General features: G+C 38.1%; 2 protein-coding genes across 2 annotated transcripts in view; one reads left to right on the forward strand and one right to left on the reverse strand.

The window, feature by feature from the left end:
* Positions 1 to 17,367, forward strand: part of LOC145990981 (proton-coupled amino acid transporter-like protein acs) — a 149,839-nt gene that overhangs the window by 24,438 nt on the left and 108,034 nt on the right. The window lies entirely within an intron of this gene.
* The window catches only part of LOC145990979 (proton-coupled amino acid transporter-like protein pathetic), a 52,929-nt gene that overhangs the window by 2,377 nt on the left and 33,185 nt on the right, over positions 1 to 17,367 (reverse strand). The window contains exons 4-9 of the mRNA XM_083126580.1: positions 15,583 to 15,733; positions 13,914 to 14,035; positions 12,880 to 12,964; positions 7,185 to 7,460; positions 3,131 to 3,309; positions 1,930 to 2,096 (exon numbers count right to left, since the gene is read on the reverse strand). Of these exons, the coding sequence (XP_082982706.1) occupies positions 1,930 to 2,096; positions 3,131 to 3,309; positions 7,185 to 7,460; positions 12,880 to 12,964; positions 13,914 to 14,035; positions 15,583 to 15,733 (980 nt within the window). The remainder of the gene's footprint in view (positions 1 to 1,929; positions 2,097 to 3,130; positions 3,310 to 7,184; positions 7,461 to 12,879; positions 12,965 to 13,913; positions 14,036 to 15,582; positions 15,734 to 17,367) is intronic.

A 17,367-nucleotide genomic window follows, 5' to 3' on the forward strand; every position in this document is an offset into this window, starting at 1 on the left:
AATGCAAATATTTCATGAATGTTTTACACAGTACCAAAACATGAAATGGAATAGATCATTGGTCATAAAAACCCAAGTGCAAATTATCTATGTGTTTTAAGTGGGAACATGCACCGAACAGGCAATCTGTCAGTTCTAGCTGATACCAGTGGCATGTGTTCTTAAACTAGGGCTGGTCCTGTAGTTATAAATCTACCACATATGCCTTGATATTTTGCGTCTTGCTGGAACTTAGGCCTCTCTCGACAAGGGCATATTAAAAAAAAATGCCTCTGATTTCAAAGATATATAATGCTATTCTCTCTAAAATCTGTGTGGAAACTCATCTTAGAGCACAGAAGAATTTCCTGTTACCTGAAGTTTTATAATACAGTGGACTCTTTTTAATTAGAACTCCAAAGGGACACGAAAAATCGAGTTTCCTCGGACCAAAACCATTAAATTAATTTAGTAAGTGGTGCTGATTTTCATTGAGGTGTTGCACCAAAATTCCAATTGATACTAATCTGGAAATGGATAACTATATTATGATACTCTGAAAACTCATATGTATATAATTAATTTGATTTTAATGATGTTGGCTGGAGAAAACTACTTCAGGAGAACTCTCACGGCCCGGTATAATGGATTCCAGGGTCCGGTACCGACCCGGCGGCCGAGAAACACTGCCGCAGAGCACTAAAAATTTTGTCAGAAACAGTGTCAACCGCGAATGATTGTCACGTGACTGCATTACAGAGTAAAAATACAGTTTTTCGGCATCAAGATGTCAATACATCTAAAACATTGTCCCGCTTAACCACTGTGCGAATTAAGCTTTTTGCTTTGGTGGATATGCCCACTGAGTGGCTTATTTGTGATTTCATTTTGGAAGGTATATTTTTTTGGGGGGGGGGGTATGCAAATTTGTATGTTACCAGTAGGTAAACTAAACTAACATTATAAGAAAACCCAAACTTATAGACAGAGCTATCGAACTAATAACACCGAATAGTTGATCAAATTTATATTGCCAAGTTCAAACTTAACGTTCATCTAACCTACCTACAAGTTTCTTGTGAACGCATGTACAGTAAAACCTCGTTAATCCGAACTAATGGCGGGATAAGTTGACCGGCTTAACGAAAGTCCGGATTAACGGAAATAACCTAAAAGAACAGTAGAAAGCGCATTAAAACTCCGTTTATAGCAACAAAACACGTTTATTATGGTGTATTTAAAGGGCATAGGCCTAAATACAGTATACAGTACAGTAAAATGTAAAGCAATACTGTGGAGCAATATGACGAATGCGATTGTTAACTTCTAGCCACATTTAAAACCTTGCAGTCTGCTTTTTCTTTTTGGGGGCGGCTTTTGCAAGCCCGGATTAAGCGAAGTCCGGGTTATCGGAGTCAGGATTAACGAGGTTTTACTGTAATATATCGGTACTATGCCAAGAAAATTTTAAATCTAAAACAGACTACTGTTGTCTGGCTCGGTAAGGTTGGTCAGTTGAAGAATGCTGTTGTTCATTAATTCACAAGGCTGTATACTATTCGGCAGGAAAATCTTTGATGACTGAACCATTAATTCCCACGAAAGATTTTCAATTGTGTTCGATACATAGTTAAGAAATGGTAATTACTCTGTATACTATGTGCTTTTAAATCCATTTTCTTTAAGGGGATAAAAATAACTTTATTTTTCCGGGATAAAGTTTTTTGTGGGGGAGAAATCCCCGGCATCTCCCCCGTTACTACGCTTAACGTCTAAAATTAAGCGATCGCCGACTTCTGAAACTCAGGATAAATATCCAATGAACGACGTGGGCAGCAGTTAGGCCACCCGCCCTCTGCGAGAGAAGGTTGTTAATCCGCCACTGCAACGGCAGAGACACGAGATAAACTTAATTATGCATATTCCTCTCATATTTTATAATTATCTTACCTGTTCCCACAACAAGACTGGCTCGAACTACATATTCGTAAATCTTCTGTCTTTTCTCAAATCGATGTTTATTTGCTTTCCAAATTATCTCCATTGGAACGTAAAACTGAAGAGCGTACGTAAGGAATATTGCCAAAGCAATCATCAACTTGACTGACTGAGCTAATCTGAAAACAAAGAACGTAGTTAATTGAGATGTCGAAACAACATTTTAAAATCACAGACATTGTCTACAACATCGGTTTTCACACAGAAATTTCTCATCATTCCTCAAAGAGCCTATCAGATCGGCATAAGATATTTAGCTGATTTTATTTTTTACAACTATCAGTTCTTGCCTTGATATAATAGACATAGCTAATTTTTAAAACGAATAATAAATTATCATGTATCAAAGTTCCAGTTTTCTTCAAGAATTCCAGTTAAATTTGTAAGGAGTATTTAGGAGATATTATGTGAAGTATACCGTTTTCAAGCTACATCTTAAAAATCGTATTATCACGAAGTAATGTTTCGAAATGAATTTAAAAATACGTACATATTTCTTCGCAATTTAATATTTACAAATTTATTAGAATTGTCCGTCTTTTGATGACGCAATTCCGTTCATAGGTGAACTTATCCACGAAATCTGACAATGAATTCTGTACAATAGTGTCGAACTACTCAGCTTCTCCCAATTAAAGCTACTATATATTTAATTCTTAACATACTAAAATGACTTATGTTCTTTGTGTTGAGCATTACGTGTGTGTGACACCATATTTTTTGTATTCGGTGTTTTGTTTTTGAATATTGGAAAAAACTTCCGTTACAATTCACGTTTTCTTACTCTTTTTTTGCTTTTTCCGGTAATTATTATTATCAATTTTTAATTTACCCAGTACAAAACGGGATAGCGACGATGAACGTCATTTCAGATGAAACACGTGACAATGTGGTATTCTCGGCTACCTTTGAGGCTCGTACCAGTATATGTACAGCCTCAACGGTGCTACATTGTAAATTCAAGCACATTAGATTGAAACTAACATATATCCAACAACTTTCCCCTCTTTCCACTTTTCGTTATGTGCACTAATAACGGAGTTGTCCTATAGGACCGGACTTTTGAATCAGCCTGCGTATTTCCATCTTCGGAGCTGACTAAAGAGCCCCTTACCAAAGGTGAGGATGAGACATACAAATATTCTGTGCTTACTTTTCTTCCGTAGGCAAGTTTAATGTTATGCTTCCTTCCGTTTCCTCGCCGTATTTGAGAAAACCGAAAAATCCAACACTGGTGTATAACGTTACGACAACGGACATTCCTATATTAAGAACACTTGGACATCCGATGAAGTGAGTTGGGGTCTTCATGTTGTTCTCTAGTGGCATTACCTACGAGAAAAGAAATAACTTGTAAGAAAAGCTGATCAGAAATTCCATGGGTGTAGGTAGAAATGTTTGTAAGAGGGTCAGGTTGTCTTTTTAAATTCATTACATCCATATTTATTGTTATTTATATCATTAGATAAGAGAAGAACAGGTGGTCACAGCGGTGCTCAGGGTAAAGCACTATGAAGCAAGAGGTCTCGGATTCGAATGCTGAGTACAATGGCGGCTGGCAGCTAGTGTATTGGGTAGTGCCAACGTGATCAATAAATCGAAAAATATTTGTTAGCATATGTCATCGAAATCTAATGAAAGAGATAATTTTGATGGAACTTTGTTTATTAAAATTGCAGACAAAAATTCAGAGTTCCTATATTGGTTTATTTTACTTCGCATTTGTACTACTTTTGGCTAATAAGGGTGAGTGAACACTCACAAAGAACACCGATGCCCAGGCCGAAATTCGAACCCGTGATCCCTGGCGTCGTAGCATGTTGTGCACGGAGGTCGGCCAGAGTTTCTAGGAAATATGTGCGACTATTACAATTTCGACTCCTGTGACCTTTACCACTTTTTTTTAATAATAGAATTGATGTTTAGATATGGCGTGGGACAGCCAAGTTGTTTAACTTTTAATTTAATATCGTAGCTATAGTACCTTGGAAAACGGTGTACGTAATAATGCTCTAATCTGACTCATCTTCACTGACTACCCTTCCTTTTACACACCATCGGACACTTTCACTTCATTAAAAAGAAAAACACTTAACAATTAGAGACACCGAGTCGAACACGGTATTATCGCCTTTTAAATATTTATCGGCTTTTAAATATGTGGAGAGATACATTGTTTACATCCCACTCGGCGGCCATCATATCTACACTCAGGGCTGGATTAAGGTGGGTGCTATTGATGCTGCAGCATTAGGCCCATTCCTGAAATAGGCCCAGATGAAAGCAGACGAGAATTTTACGAAAGCTGAACAGTTTTCTTTTTCTATATGAACCTGAAAATAAATCTTAGAATGAAATTTGGAGCCCCAATTTCGGACGCCTAGACACAGCGTTACTTATTATACAGTTACTATTATTCTTTGCGCTGTGACGTAACTATAACGTCGTTGTGTTTATTGTTCACCGAAGATTTCAAGCATCATGCCCAATTTTAATCCGGCCCTGTGTACACTCGTGACCTAAAGCTTGCTTCTGATTGGTTATTCAACGCGAAATGCTAAGGAAATTAGAACCGATTCTATGCGTGAAAAATGTCAAGGAATATGCCATGGCATCAAAATGATATAAGTTTTCTTATCTTTACACGGTAGAATTCGATCGTAGCAGAAGTGTTATGACAGAATGCAAAGGAAAATGCTTTTCTCTAAAGCGAGCCTAAGACATGGATATGTCTCATCAGCGGGTTTCGGTGGGGTTCATAACCCAGCCCAGCTTCATTAGAAAAATTGAATGCCCTATGCGGGGAAGGATGACACAATATAAGGTCGATTGCTAAAATCAAAAAGACACAAGCCGTCTCGGTGGGCACGAGCGTTAAGTAATAAACTTTTCGATCCTGCCACCTAAGTTCCCGTGTTCGAGTGTTCCATCATTAATGTCATCTAATCACGATTCTTCCTAGTCGTCGCGATTATTAAAAAATGGCATAACAGCGACGTAAAATTAAAAAAAATTAAAGTACAAAAAATTCACATTTCCAGCACAAAATTCGTGGTGTACACTGGTGTACGCAGGCTGTTTTTTCGAAGGAGGCTGGAATTGTAAAGGTAGATATTACACATCTTCGTTCTGGGGAGAATACATAAAGAAATATTTCGTAAGTAACATTTTCAACCGTCGTTTCAAAACTTGTTTAAAAAGACAAAAAATATAATGTGGAGGAAATTTTAATGAGGGTTACCACTTTGGATTTTCCGAATTTCTTTACTGCTTTAATTTGAAAATTTCTGGAGGGACCGTAGCCCCATCAGCCCCTCTGCGTACGCCAGTGCAAACAACTGTGGCGGTGTATCGCATAATGACGAAAAAATCTTGGGTTCGAATCCCAGGTAAGACATGGATGGTGTTGTCTCATCATCTACTTATCTAATCATCACTCAACCTCATCGTCACGATTAAACTAGGAAGGCAGAAAAAAACACGTAGAATAAGCAACATAGAATACTATCAACAGCATCACTTTCCACCAGGACTGCTTTTACATCTTGTAATCGCGTGAGTACTATTCAGTGGTCTGAGGTACTGTGTTTGTGCACTTCACGTGATACCGATTGTCGGCACGTGTGAACTGAACGAGATATTTCATGTCACAATAAGCTATTGTTCTTGGTCTTTCCGGTCACCAAACTTTATCTTTGTGACTCTGGTCGCTTGTAAGATACTAATGGCTGCTTCAGTGGCGTATGCTGAGCCCAAAACCTGGGCTATCTCACAATACTGTAGTGTTCAAATTGAAAAAAAAAGTGAGTGAGTGGGAAGGGGATTATTCCTCATTCATGTTTTGGCATTTTTTAAGTGAAGTGACATTGTGTCCAATTATTATTTTCATTATAAAAATTACAGCAATCACAAAACAATAATATAAAAAGTATTGATTATTTCTCATGACCCATGCTCACAGATGGAAACGTCAACTAAACGCAATAAGCAAATGAGAATGCAATGAAAGAAATATGATTATTGATATGAAATTATCTACTTGACGAAAATAATATAAATTATAATACTTAAAGCTAAGTTTTACCTGTGTTTAATGGTTCATTTTTTTAAGCAAATGGGAAATTTAAATTATGGTTCATTTTCATGTTTATACGTTAAAGAAAGAACAGTACCCACATTTAATTACAATCGAACCTAAAAGATTAGCTTATACCTTAAACTTTCCCTTCAATTCTGATATTTTTCATATTTTTTTTCCTTTTAGCTTTTCGCACAAATTGGGGCTGTTCAGGCAAAGTAACTTGCAGATGGCAGCACGTGAGCACGTGAGCTTGCGACAAAGGAAATGTTCGTATAAGATAATTTTTCAGGATCATTTAGTAGTAATGCAAGATTCATACAAAGGGAGAAAGATTAGAAAGAATGAGAGATGCAAATGGAGATATTGACAGAGAACCGGAGGAAGGAAAGAAAGTAAAGGAGGAAAGACAGATACAAAGAGAAGATAGAGGCAGAGAAAGAAAGAGATGCAGAAACAGGGAGAAAAACAGAGAGAGAGAGAGAGAGAGAGAGAGAGAGAGAGAGGGGGGGGGGGTTAAAGAAAGAAAGAAAGATATAATCTTAGCAGGCATGACCACCGAAGAAGAGCCCTCCTGAATGTACAAAGTTTCGGCCTGCTAGTGTTGCCAGCTAAGGTGGCATGCCTATAAAGTGACACTTTTTCACGTAACCCATGTAATCGCCATTTCCAAACGCATTCAATCCTGCACATGACCTGCAGGTCAGCTGTCTAATTATGACCATTCGATAATTTCTTACTATTGTTCTCACTCAACAGTAGCATTATGGAAGAAAATAATTGACGCTGACTTTCTCCATTTATTCATTTATAGAATTTTCTGCATGGAGTAAACTGATATTGTTAAGCTTTGAAAACTATTTCAGTGGATGACACTTTATAATGCAGAAAACCCGGTGTAAATATCTCTTACGGTTTCCATTTTACAGGCGATCAAATTTTAGGTTAAGTGACTTTTAAAACACTCTGTATTTTAACCGCCCCTTGAGTCCATCTTAAATAAAACTAGTAAAAGCAGAATTGGTTGACTGTTACCAAGCTCTTGCAGAAATCAAAGCTTCATAGGTAAAAACACAGATACACAGAGATTAGACTAAAATAATAATAATAAAGAAAAAAATCGACTCACCACACCAATTCCTTCCAGCGCGAATATTGCCGTCCCGAAGAACAACGGCAGCTGCTCAAACGTTGAGAAGTTCTTCCTGTCGTGTATGGAGGGAAGGTCCCGGAAGATGTAGTAGAACGTCACACTCATCCCCGTTGCGATTAGGACATTGGCCACCATGGAGAATGGAGCCAGGTACTTGAGATTCCTTACCCAGTTCAGAAGAACCAGCGGTACTAACATCATTAGCATATAAAGCCGCACGTCTATATGTGTTCCTGTATAGTAATCCACCACCTACAAAACAAAGATACTAACCAACGTGACGTCATATCCCATCAAGGAGTACCCTAATCGACCAACCTGTATGTATCTACCTTGATTACGTGGAGATCTGGCAACATGGCCCTAGGTTGCCGTGGTAAACGGTGCTGCCATCCGTTATCGAAAAATTACCACAAAATTGCCTTTAGTACGGCCTTAATAAACAAGAATTTGTTTCTTAAAATGTCGACAGTTGATAAAAGGAATAGTACGTGTGTCCGAGAAAAAAAATATACCAATAAAGAATTTAAATAACTCAACAATCGTTAACGACAGAAATGTCAAATAACGTTTATTTGGAAGAGAAAATCATAGATTTTTTTTTTAACCAAAGAACAAGAAAAAAATTTCACCTTAGTAGATCTCAATGTGTGCTCCTTTGGTGGCGCGACAAACATCAAGGCTGTACTCAACCTCCATCCAAGTGTTCTTCAACATTTGATGAGTGACGGAGCCACATGCATCGATAATTCTTTCACGGAGATCATTGAGGTCTTGCACAGGTGTTTGGTAAACCATAGTCTTCACATAACAACAAAGGAAAAAGTCCAAAGGAGACAAGTCTGGTGACCGTGGTGGCCATTTAATGGGTCCACCCCTCCCAATCCAATTACCAGCGAAATGGTTATTAAGGAAGTTAGTAACACAACGGGCATAATGTGGGGGGGCCCCATCCTGCTGAAACATGTACCCATGAGGTATACGAGGTACAGCATACTGTTGCAACATTTGCAGGTAACTTGCACCTGTAACTGTAGCTTCCTCAATGAAAAAGGGCCCAATTACGGAATCTCGTGTCAAACCACACATTCAACTTTGGACTGTCGCGATCATGTTCAATAACTGCATGGGGATTCTGCTCACCCCATATTCTACAGTTATGCCTATGCACTTTTCCGGAAATGTGGAAGGTAGCCTCATCTGAAAATGTTACGCGTGTCAGGAATTCATTGTCATCATCAATGCGTGATAGCACTTCACTAGCATAATCAAACCTAGCGGGTTTATCACTGCACTTTAGTTTCTGAACAAGCTGTAACTTGTAGGCTCTCAGCCTTAACCTTTTACGTACGATATCATGCACAGTAGAACGTGGAATTTGAAGTTGAGAATTAGCACGTCTCACAGATTAACGCGGGCTTCTCTGGAAAGCTTCCTGAACTGCAACCACTTAATCCTCGCTCACACGCTTCCGACCACTACCTTTCTTCCTCAACAAAGACCCTGTTTCCAGCAATTGTTTATGCCATTTAACAATGTAATGACGTTCTGGGGCTTCCTGTCCATATTGTTGCCGGAATCTTCTTTGTACCGTTACAGGAGACTTCAATTCTGCACACCAAAAGCAACACTCAACTTTCTGACGAACAGTAAACGGCGCCATTATACAGACTACTCACGAACAAAGCCGCGCATGCGCTTAATTATGTTACGATTTTTTCCCTTCTGGTGGTAAAAAAAATCCTTTGTTCCCTCTTCCAAATAAACGTTATTTGACATTTCTCTCGTTAATGATTGTTGAGTTATTTAAATTCTTTATTGGTATATTTTTTCTCGAACACACTGTATTAAGAGAATCTTGAAGTAGTGCTAATGTTAGCTATTCTTTATCTCGGGAATCTATGGATAAAGAAGTGACGACTCGTGGCTTTCTCGGACTGTAGGAAGAAGTTATGGTAAATCGAGGAAGATTTGAAAAATGCGTTCAATTACATTCACACGTATCTTAGCTGCAGGCCCATGCTTAAGTATGGCAAGGGGCCCTTGCTCCTCACTTTGAACTTTGAAATATTAAAATGTGAACCTATAGAAACCGACGAAAATAACATTGACGATATTTCAGATTTTGCAAGAATTTCGATTTTCTACCCCCTCCCTGTCGTCGTGTGGATTGACGATAATAAAAAGTGCTGCTTCAACTCTCAAATTATGCTAAATGCTTCTAAATTGTGCTAGGATTTATTATTAATTATTTTTTTCGGATAACTGTAATTCTTCATCTACTTTTCTAGAGTTTTGAACTTGCGTTACTTATTATTAACAGTTATGTAATAATGTATATTTTCCCACAAAATTGTTTACAATGGCGTAACAAACGAAATGGGTTCAACATAGAACTTAAAAAGGTTTGAGAAAATTGTTTACCCTCAACTTTCTGCCGATTCCCTGCCATAAAATCTCCTGACGTACTAAATCGGGCAGGATGAAGAAAAGATAGAGGATGGATCGTGGCATGCTTGGTTGTAAAAAAGCTTGCCGCTGGGTCGGCATACTCCCTTTCGTTTGAAACATGTCCGCTGGTGACGTAGAAATTAGATTTGGACATAATTTTATTTATATTTTCTGAAAACATATTCCATTGAATTCGATTTCCCTCTCCCAGGAACTGGCGTTTGCAGATTACGATAGATTTTACCATTATGCCAAAAGCAGGGCGCTAAGTGCCAAAAATATCAAACTGTGCGTGGTTTAGTACCATTTTGCTGGGGCTGGCATCGCTGATTGAGGAAACTCTTGATGGTTCCTTTGCCCTCGCCGATCTTCGCAACCTCCCCCCTCCCTTCCAATCCTCGCCCATCTGTCTGTAGGATTAGCGATTGCAGGAGTGCTTCCTATCGACTTGGAGGTTAAAAGGAATGCCTCGAGGTATTGGTGGAAAAAAGGAAATTACATGAAGACCAACCGAATTCTGGGTACCCAGATTAATACCCTTGCTGAAATAGACTCATGTTTATGGGATAAGTGGCAGGCAGAATGGAGTCAACAGCAAATCTCAATCCACAGCAGAAGATATCTTCCTGATATGAGGATAAGGAAAAAGTTTTTCAAACCAACAAGGGGCATGGTCCATTTGATTTCTGGCCATGGACCATACAAGTCTTACTTGAAGCGATTTAACATAAGTCACAATGCCCAATGTTTGAAATGTGGCGTTGAAGATACTCCGGAGCATGCAATTGTTAACTGCACTAAGCATTCTAGTAATGAAATTGAGAGTCTAAGGCAGAGACTTGTAGAAGAGACCTTGGCAGCTGACATCTGGAAACCTGAAAGGTTTCCAAGAATCAATAGGCTGGCAGAGAAAATCTCAACCTTAGAAGAGGATAGCTGCATCCCAGAATTGAGAGTAAAGCGTAATGAAGACACAATTCAACTCACTCTATCAAGAAGGAAGAGTAGCAGAATCAGTAACTTGGAAAGGAAATCCCAATATCAAGAATTGGAAACGTTACGTTTAGTTTATGCTTTTAATAAAATAAATTACTGCCTTGGTCAGCATATTTAGTTTTTCAAGAATTGGAAGTGTCTGAAGAATCCAGTGAAGTGAAATTTTATGAAATGGGCCCTACAGCATTAAACAATGGAAATTCTATGTAAAATCACTACGAGGGACCATACCAGAAGACTCAACAACGTAAATCTGGCTGGTGTTGGCAGACATAACAATCAAGGAACCGTCATGGACTAAAAGACGGTTCGCAATTGGCCTTAGTGGACCTCAATGGATAGTGTATTCGTGGAAGACTGTATGAGTATCCCTAAGTGTAGATTTAAAAGTAAAGTGTGATAAGTGGATACTGAGTGTGATCACTCCAAGAAGCTTGGTAATGGACCATGGTCTAGCGAAACTTCATCCACGGATCTGTCATGGACTTTACATTCATCCATTGGATGACGTCCAGGAACCTCTAGATGCGGAAGACTAAATCCAAGTCGAAGAAAGGAGACTGAAGGAGAAGCCATCATCCGGTCTAGTAACTCCCCTCACTTTGGGAGGCTAAAGGATCTAAGGATCCACAGTATTAATCTTAATTATGTATCAATGTTCTGCTCTTGGTATACTGTATTATATTTCTTATATAATCATCATATTATTTATTCTATTTTATATCATATCAGATTCTATTATATGTTGCTAAGCAAGGACAAGGGATTCTAAATTGTGATTGTGATGTCTTAAATACTTTTTCTAGAGCAAACATCATAGGAATCGGTCTAAGGACCATGACTGAATAAGTCAATCATTTCTGACATATCACTTTCATTATTATTTTCTAAATTATTTATATATGTTGTTTGAATTTATTCATAGTATTTATTCTTTCTTATCTTTGTTCTGACACAAATACTATACATAGAGAAAACATCCAAACAGTAAACACACCTTGGTTTTTCAAGATAGGCACCAAGGTTAATTACCTCTCCACCATCACCTGCATCCTCCGTTCATCCTTTCCTCTGGGACACTACCGCTTCTGGTAAGATTATAGCTAGATTAGCAATCGAGGCCAAGTACGCCAGGAGAGAAGGTGATATGTGTGAGTGGCGAGAGGAGGCTGGAGGACCTCGTCCCTCAGTGTCCCTATCCTGTCTGTAGGACCGCCCATGTTCCTCAGCGAGCGGCAGCAAAGCCTGTGTTGTGAACATCGTTTTTGGGCTGCGGCTGGAGCGAGCGAAAGCAGCAAACTCTTGACAGTAGCTAGTTAACCTGGCCAATTGTACGTATGTACATTGTGCTCATAATTTTATAACGCGCATTAAACTCCTAGAAAATAGAGAACTCGAAATACATGGACGACTCGCCCCTGGGAACAAGCGAACGAAAACAAGTCTCTGAGCAAGTAGTCACTTTCTCCCCTTCTCTACCATTATGCGCAGCCTTGTTTCACATATTCTAGGTACAAAGTAATACATTGTATTACACATTTGACGAAAGTTACTGCTCAAGAAACACTTGGACCGACTATTGATCAGTATTTTTAAAATTTTCTCACCTTAACTATTAAGAATGATTAAGATAATTTAAGATAATGAACAATTCAAATAAAACTGATCAATCGTTGATTCAGTGATGAAAGCTTCACTTCAGTTGTTCATAAATCGTAGTTACGTAATAATATTAAGAAGATAAATAATTTCTTCATGTTTCAACTCCAGCAAACACATCTGTTTCAGAACAACATATTCAGAATAAGAGATATGGAAATGCAAAATCTTCTGCCACCTGCTAACTTAAAGTTAAACAAAACACGTATATGCTCAAACAGTGGTAGTGATTGGGGGGGGGAGCCTCTACTTTTTGCCACATTTGCCCTCGCACTATGCTAAACCTTATCTACAAAGGGAAATATACTGTCTTTGCCCCTGCAATTTTGGCACCTCTTCCCCCCCCCCCCGGTTTTGGAACCCAATCCGCCACTGTGCGTAAATCATTTATATCTTGTCTGTAATTTTGAGTGCATGTTTATTAGCTGACATTAACGTAATACCAATAAGAAATTTAAAGTTGTGCTTGACAGTTACAAAGCTATTCTTGATTGTTAATACCACTTTTTTTTTTTTTTTAAAAAAATACTAACTTCTCTAACTTCCGATGTAGACTTACACGTACCTGCTGTATATTTTTCGCCACGAAGACGATGTATACGCAACAACAACCTAGCAAATCGATAATTAGAAATGTGTTGATTGTCCCCCTGCAAATGAAAAAGTTGATCATAACAATTGCTTATTCAGAAGAGAAAGTGAACATACAGTAAAATTAGACAGCTAAATTCTATTCAAGGAATCAATAATATATTATTGATAGGTACTGAAAAATAAAATATATTTGTTTTGCATCATAAAACTGTGTACCTTAAAGTATGACTTTGAAGAAAATTGACCGACTCGGCTGAAAACATTGAACCTACACTCTGTTGGAAATTGAGTTAAAATTGGATCCGGTTACTTCACAATAGTAAAGCAAGTACATTCAATAGCTGATGATTGACAGAAGTATACAGAAACATATGGGTACCCCTTAAGCCACAAGGTGACAGGAAAACTTTCACTTGCGTTTTTCTTGGTTCCATACTTTTGTGAGTTTTCAAGTTTTGCAACCCCAGCCGAAAAAACGATGCAGCGGTGTGGGAGTAAATTAATAACACCAGGACGCTTGATTCACTGATATTATTATTATATTCACTACTGCTTGTAGTACTATTAAACTATACTGATGAGATAGAACTAAGAGAGAACTCAAACAATTCTAATTTTATCTTGTAAACCCAAGCATTTTTTTTACAGTTGATTGTCATTTGTTAAGTATTCTGTTGGAATGCCACTATACTTTATGTTCTATTTTGTTGAAACTTTCTTTTTTTATATTTGAGAACAAGAAATAAATTTCTATTGTAATACTCATGTAATATTATTGAGTTATGTTAAAGGCACTCTTTGTTTACGAAGAGAACCAACTCATGCTGGTCGGAAGATACAGTGCGGCTAAAACCCTTAAAGGCTTGAAAATAAGATTATAGTAATGGTAATTTAGATACATTTTGCTTAGTTGTAAAATGCCATTTTTATCTAGGAGTGACTTAACTTATTTACATGTTTAAGTATGAAATTTCGACAGATATAAATAATGTAATCGTGAATTACCTAGCGAAGCCAGCAAACTTCTTCAGTCTCTCCGGACCATTCTGGAAAGCTACTTCTGCTACTTCCGCAAAACCTAATGCCGGGGTCTTTGTCCTCCTGCACAACGCGTGAGCACTTTTCACCTGGAATATTACTCTTCGTTACTAATATTACACCCAGAGCAGTAAATACATAAACAGAAACAAACAAGCATGCAGTTTCAAGACTTAAGCATTCGTCTGAATACACCATGTCATGGCTAAATATGAAGATAGGTTTATCAAGAAAGTTGATGCATTCAAGTAGATTGTGTAGTTATATACAGAGCATTCCCTGACATTCGCTACGAGACTCGGCGGCAAGCGGCCGGGCGTCAGCGCTTGTCTTTCCCGGTGAACGGATTCCGCGACAGTCGCACGCTACAGTCTGTTTTTTTCGCTCTCCCTGCCTTCGCTCTCTTTCCCTTTCTGTTGACGTTGCAGACTGACGCCAGTATAATCCTCCCTCGGAAGTTGTGTTGTGTCGTGTTCGTGTGTTGAAGATTGTGGCTTAATATGGCACCACAAAAGTTTACATTACAACAAAGGATTTATCTTGTCGAGTGTTACTCCGGAAAGAGGAATTGTGGAGAAGTGCGATGACGTTTTGCAACGAAATTTTCTGGTGTTCCCGTTCCACATAGGACCACTATGTTAAACCTCGTAAAAAAGTTTAGAGTAACAGTGTCAGTTCTGAATAAAAGTGGAAAGAAAAACCCACGTGTACTTACTGAGGAAAAACTCGATGAGATAGGACAAAGGTTAGAACAGTCTCATCGGAAATCTATCAGCCGCCTCTCACAAGAAACGGATGTTTCAAAAACCACAGCATTTAGAGCCGCTCAATTCTTAAATCTAAAAAAAATAAAGTATAAAAAGACAATCCGCATACCATCCGTGAGTTAAAAGAGAGTATTGTACGAGAAATCGGGAGAATTACAGTAGACGAAGTTGCACGTGTAAATGCCAATTTCCTTCTTAGATGCCAGGAATGTGTTGCACCAGAGGGACATCATTTTCAACACCTTCTGTAGTCAAGGTTAGTGCACAATATGAAAACTGTAATTGTAATAGCCGACTTTACGGACTGTCGCGGACCCCGTTCGCCAGGAAAGAGAAGCGCTGCTTGCCGGGCCGCTTGCCGCCGAGTCTCGTAGCGAAAGTTAGGGAATACTCTACATATGTGATGCACTTGCACTGGGCTGTAAAGCTCCAAGCAGACAAATGCATCGATTGATAAGTCTGCATGATTAAATGATGCAATTTACATTATAGCTGTGGTTTGTTAAAGTGAAGGTTGTGCGGTTGAAATGTTGTCTCCCAAAGAAATTATTATATTGAATTGTTGAATCTAAACCATCTCCATCTTTTAGACATTAGACATTTTTATTCAGCAATGCACTGAACTTGTATATTGAACGTTGTTATTCTTTAAGGTATAACTGTAACATAATCACGGGATGAGTAGATTAGAAATCCTCCAAAAATGACTCACAAATACTTCCACAAAGGAAGTCCAACGAACGATTCACTCAGTGGGGCCAGGTAAAAGGACCATTGAGATCATCAGTAGTGACACCGTTCTCCATGAAACAGATAATATTATACTAAAACATAGTATCAAGTAATATAAATAACAATAGGCAACTTACGAGAATATGAACGCAGTATGTGCATATGAATCCGACGAAGAACGTTGCAACCACTCCAAATACAATTCCGGAATTCTTGAAAGCGAGTGGCATGGCAAGAATTCCAGTTCCTAAGCTTCCTTTAAGTAAATGTATTAATGTGTCCATATCTCTGTAAAAATATACAAAACTTTAAATTAACAAGCACTGTAAGTAAATAATGCCCATTCATACAATGACGAATATTTGTATTCGTTTGAATGGTGTTATAGGTTTCGTGCAGATCTATCATATACTTACGTCAGTAGTGCCATTGGGAGAGGGAACAAGATGGACGTAAAATATATTTTTATACATAATATATATACTTCACGAGGACTTTTTGGGCAAAAATTGCCCCTCTGAAATCAATAATCAATTAAATAAAATCAAAGTTCCAAATAAATATTTAATTAATAATTCCGATAACCCCTTACAGGAAAGTAAATTTGTGTAATGAATCTCGAATCCATGGACAACACCAGAATGTTTTTGTGTGTGTGTGTGGGGGGGGGGGGGGGGGTAGATCCGTCATAGATAAAAACTTGTCTTCATACATAGGATATTTTAAATTAAGAAAATATATCCCTCCTGTAATATACCCTTCCCTTTTATACCATTCTTTAGTGCTTATTTCTGCATATTTTAGAAGCCTTAGAACCGCTAATGCATTTTTTTGTAAATTCTGAGGCTGTTTATTAATTGCAAAATCTTGGAGACATCTCCTGCTTATCATTTCCCACCCTATTGGTGTTGTGGTTTCCTGAACCTCCCATCCGTTAGGTTAAGTACACAAGAAAATATCACCAAATTAAATATTTGGGAACTTGATTTTCTCTTAAATTCTCCATACACACCCGTTTAGTTTGAAGCATTGTTATCTTCTTCAACTTCGATTACGAGGTATGAAGTTGTATGCTTAGTGATAGGTTGGCATAAGTGTGACACTGTAATGAAGCTCTTTGCGCCTGGTTATTGATAGGTTAGTATCAAAATGATATTAAAGATACACATTTATTTCTATTTATTTAACAACAGAATCCAGTTTAGACGGAAGTGATTCAATTTTTGGTGACAGGGTCTGATAGCTGTCCTAAAGGGGGGCAGTCGACCCAGGTCCCCAAGCTTCAGTTTTTCCACGCTACGCAATTTGCTCTTATCTTCATGGAATGAAAGGAAAGGAAAGGAAATAAAAAGAAGAGGAGGAGAAGAAGACGAAAGGAAAGAAAGGAGAAGAAAAGAAAAGGAAAAAGAAAACGAAAGGAAAGGAAAGAAAACTAAAGGAAATAAAGGATAGGAAAGAAAAGAAAATGAAAGGAAAGAGAAGAAGATGAAAGGAAAGAAAAGGAAAGGCAATAATAGGAAAGGAAAGAAAAGGATATTAAGGGAAAATAAAATAAAAATAGAGGGAAGGGAAGGAAAGGAAAAAATTTAATTCACCGCAAATGAGAGCAATGTATGCGCTTGAAACGTTTGACCTTAACACCGATTTAACCTGCGTGGTAACTCGAGAACACTTGCTCGAATCACGTCGCCAGAAAAGCTACAATAATTTCTTTGGAGAAACTATGTGTAGTGCAATTAGCATTTTGGACTGTGAAGATAGTGATTATTTCTATGTAGAATTCTTAGGTCTCCTAATTTAAATGACTCTTCTCTGTTAAGCCTGGTTAACTCTGACATAGTGAGGTGTGCCTCCTCGATGGCGTAGTGATAATGTCTTCGTCTTGTAATCAAGGCATCCCGGGTTAAAACATAGTGTATTGG

The sequence above is a fragment of the Lepisma saccharinum genome, chromosome 8 (genome assembly GCF_977018435.1).
Source record: "Lepisma saccharinum chromosome 8, izLepSacc3.1, whole genome shotgun sequence".
Taxonomy (NCBI): Eukaryota; Metazoa; Arthropoda; class Insecta; order Zygentoma; family Lepismatidae; genus Lepisma; species Lepisma saccharinum.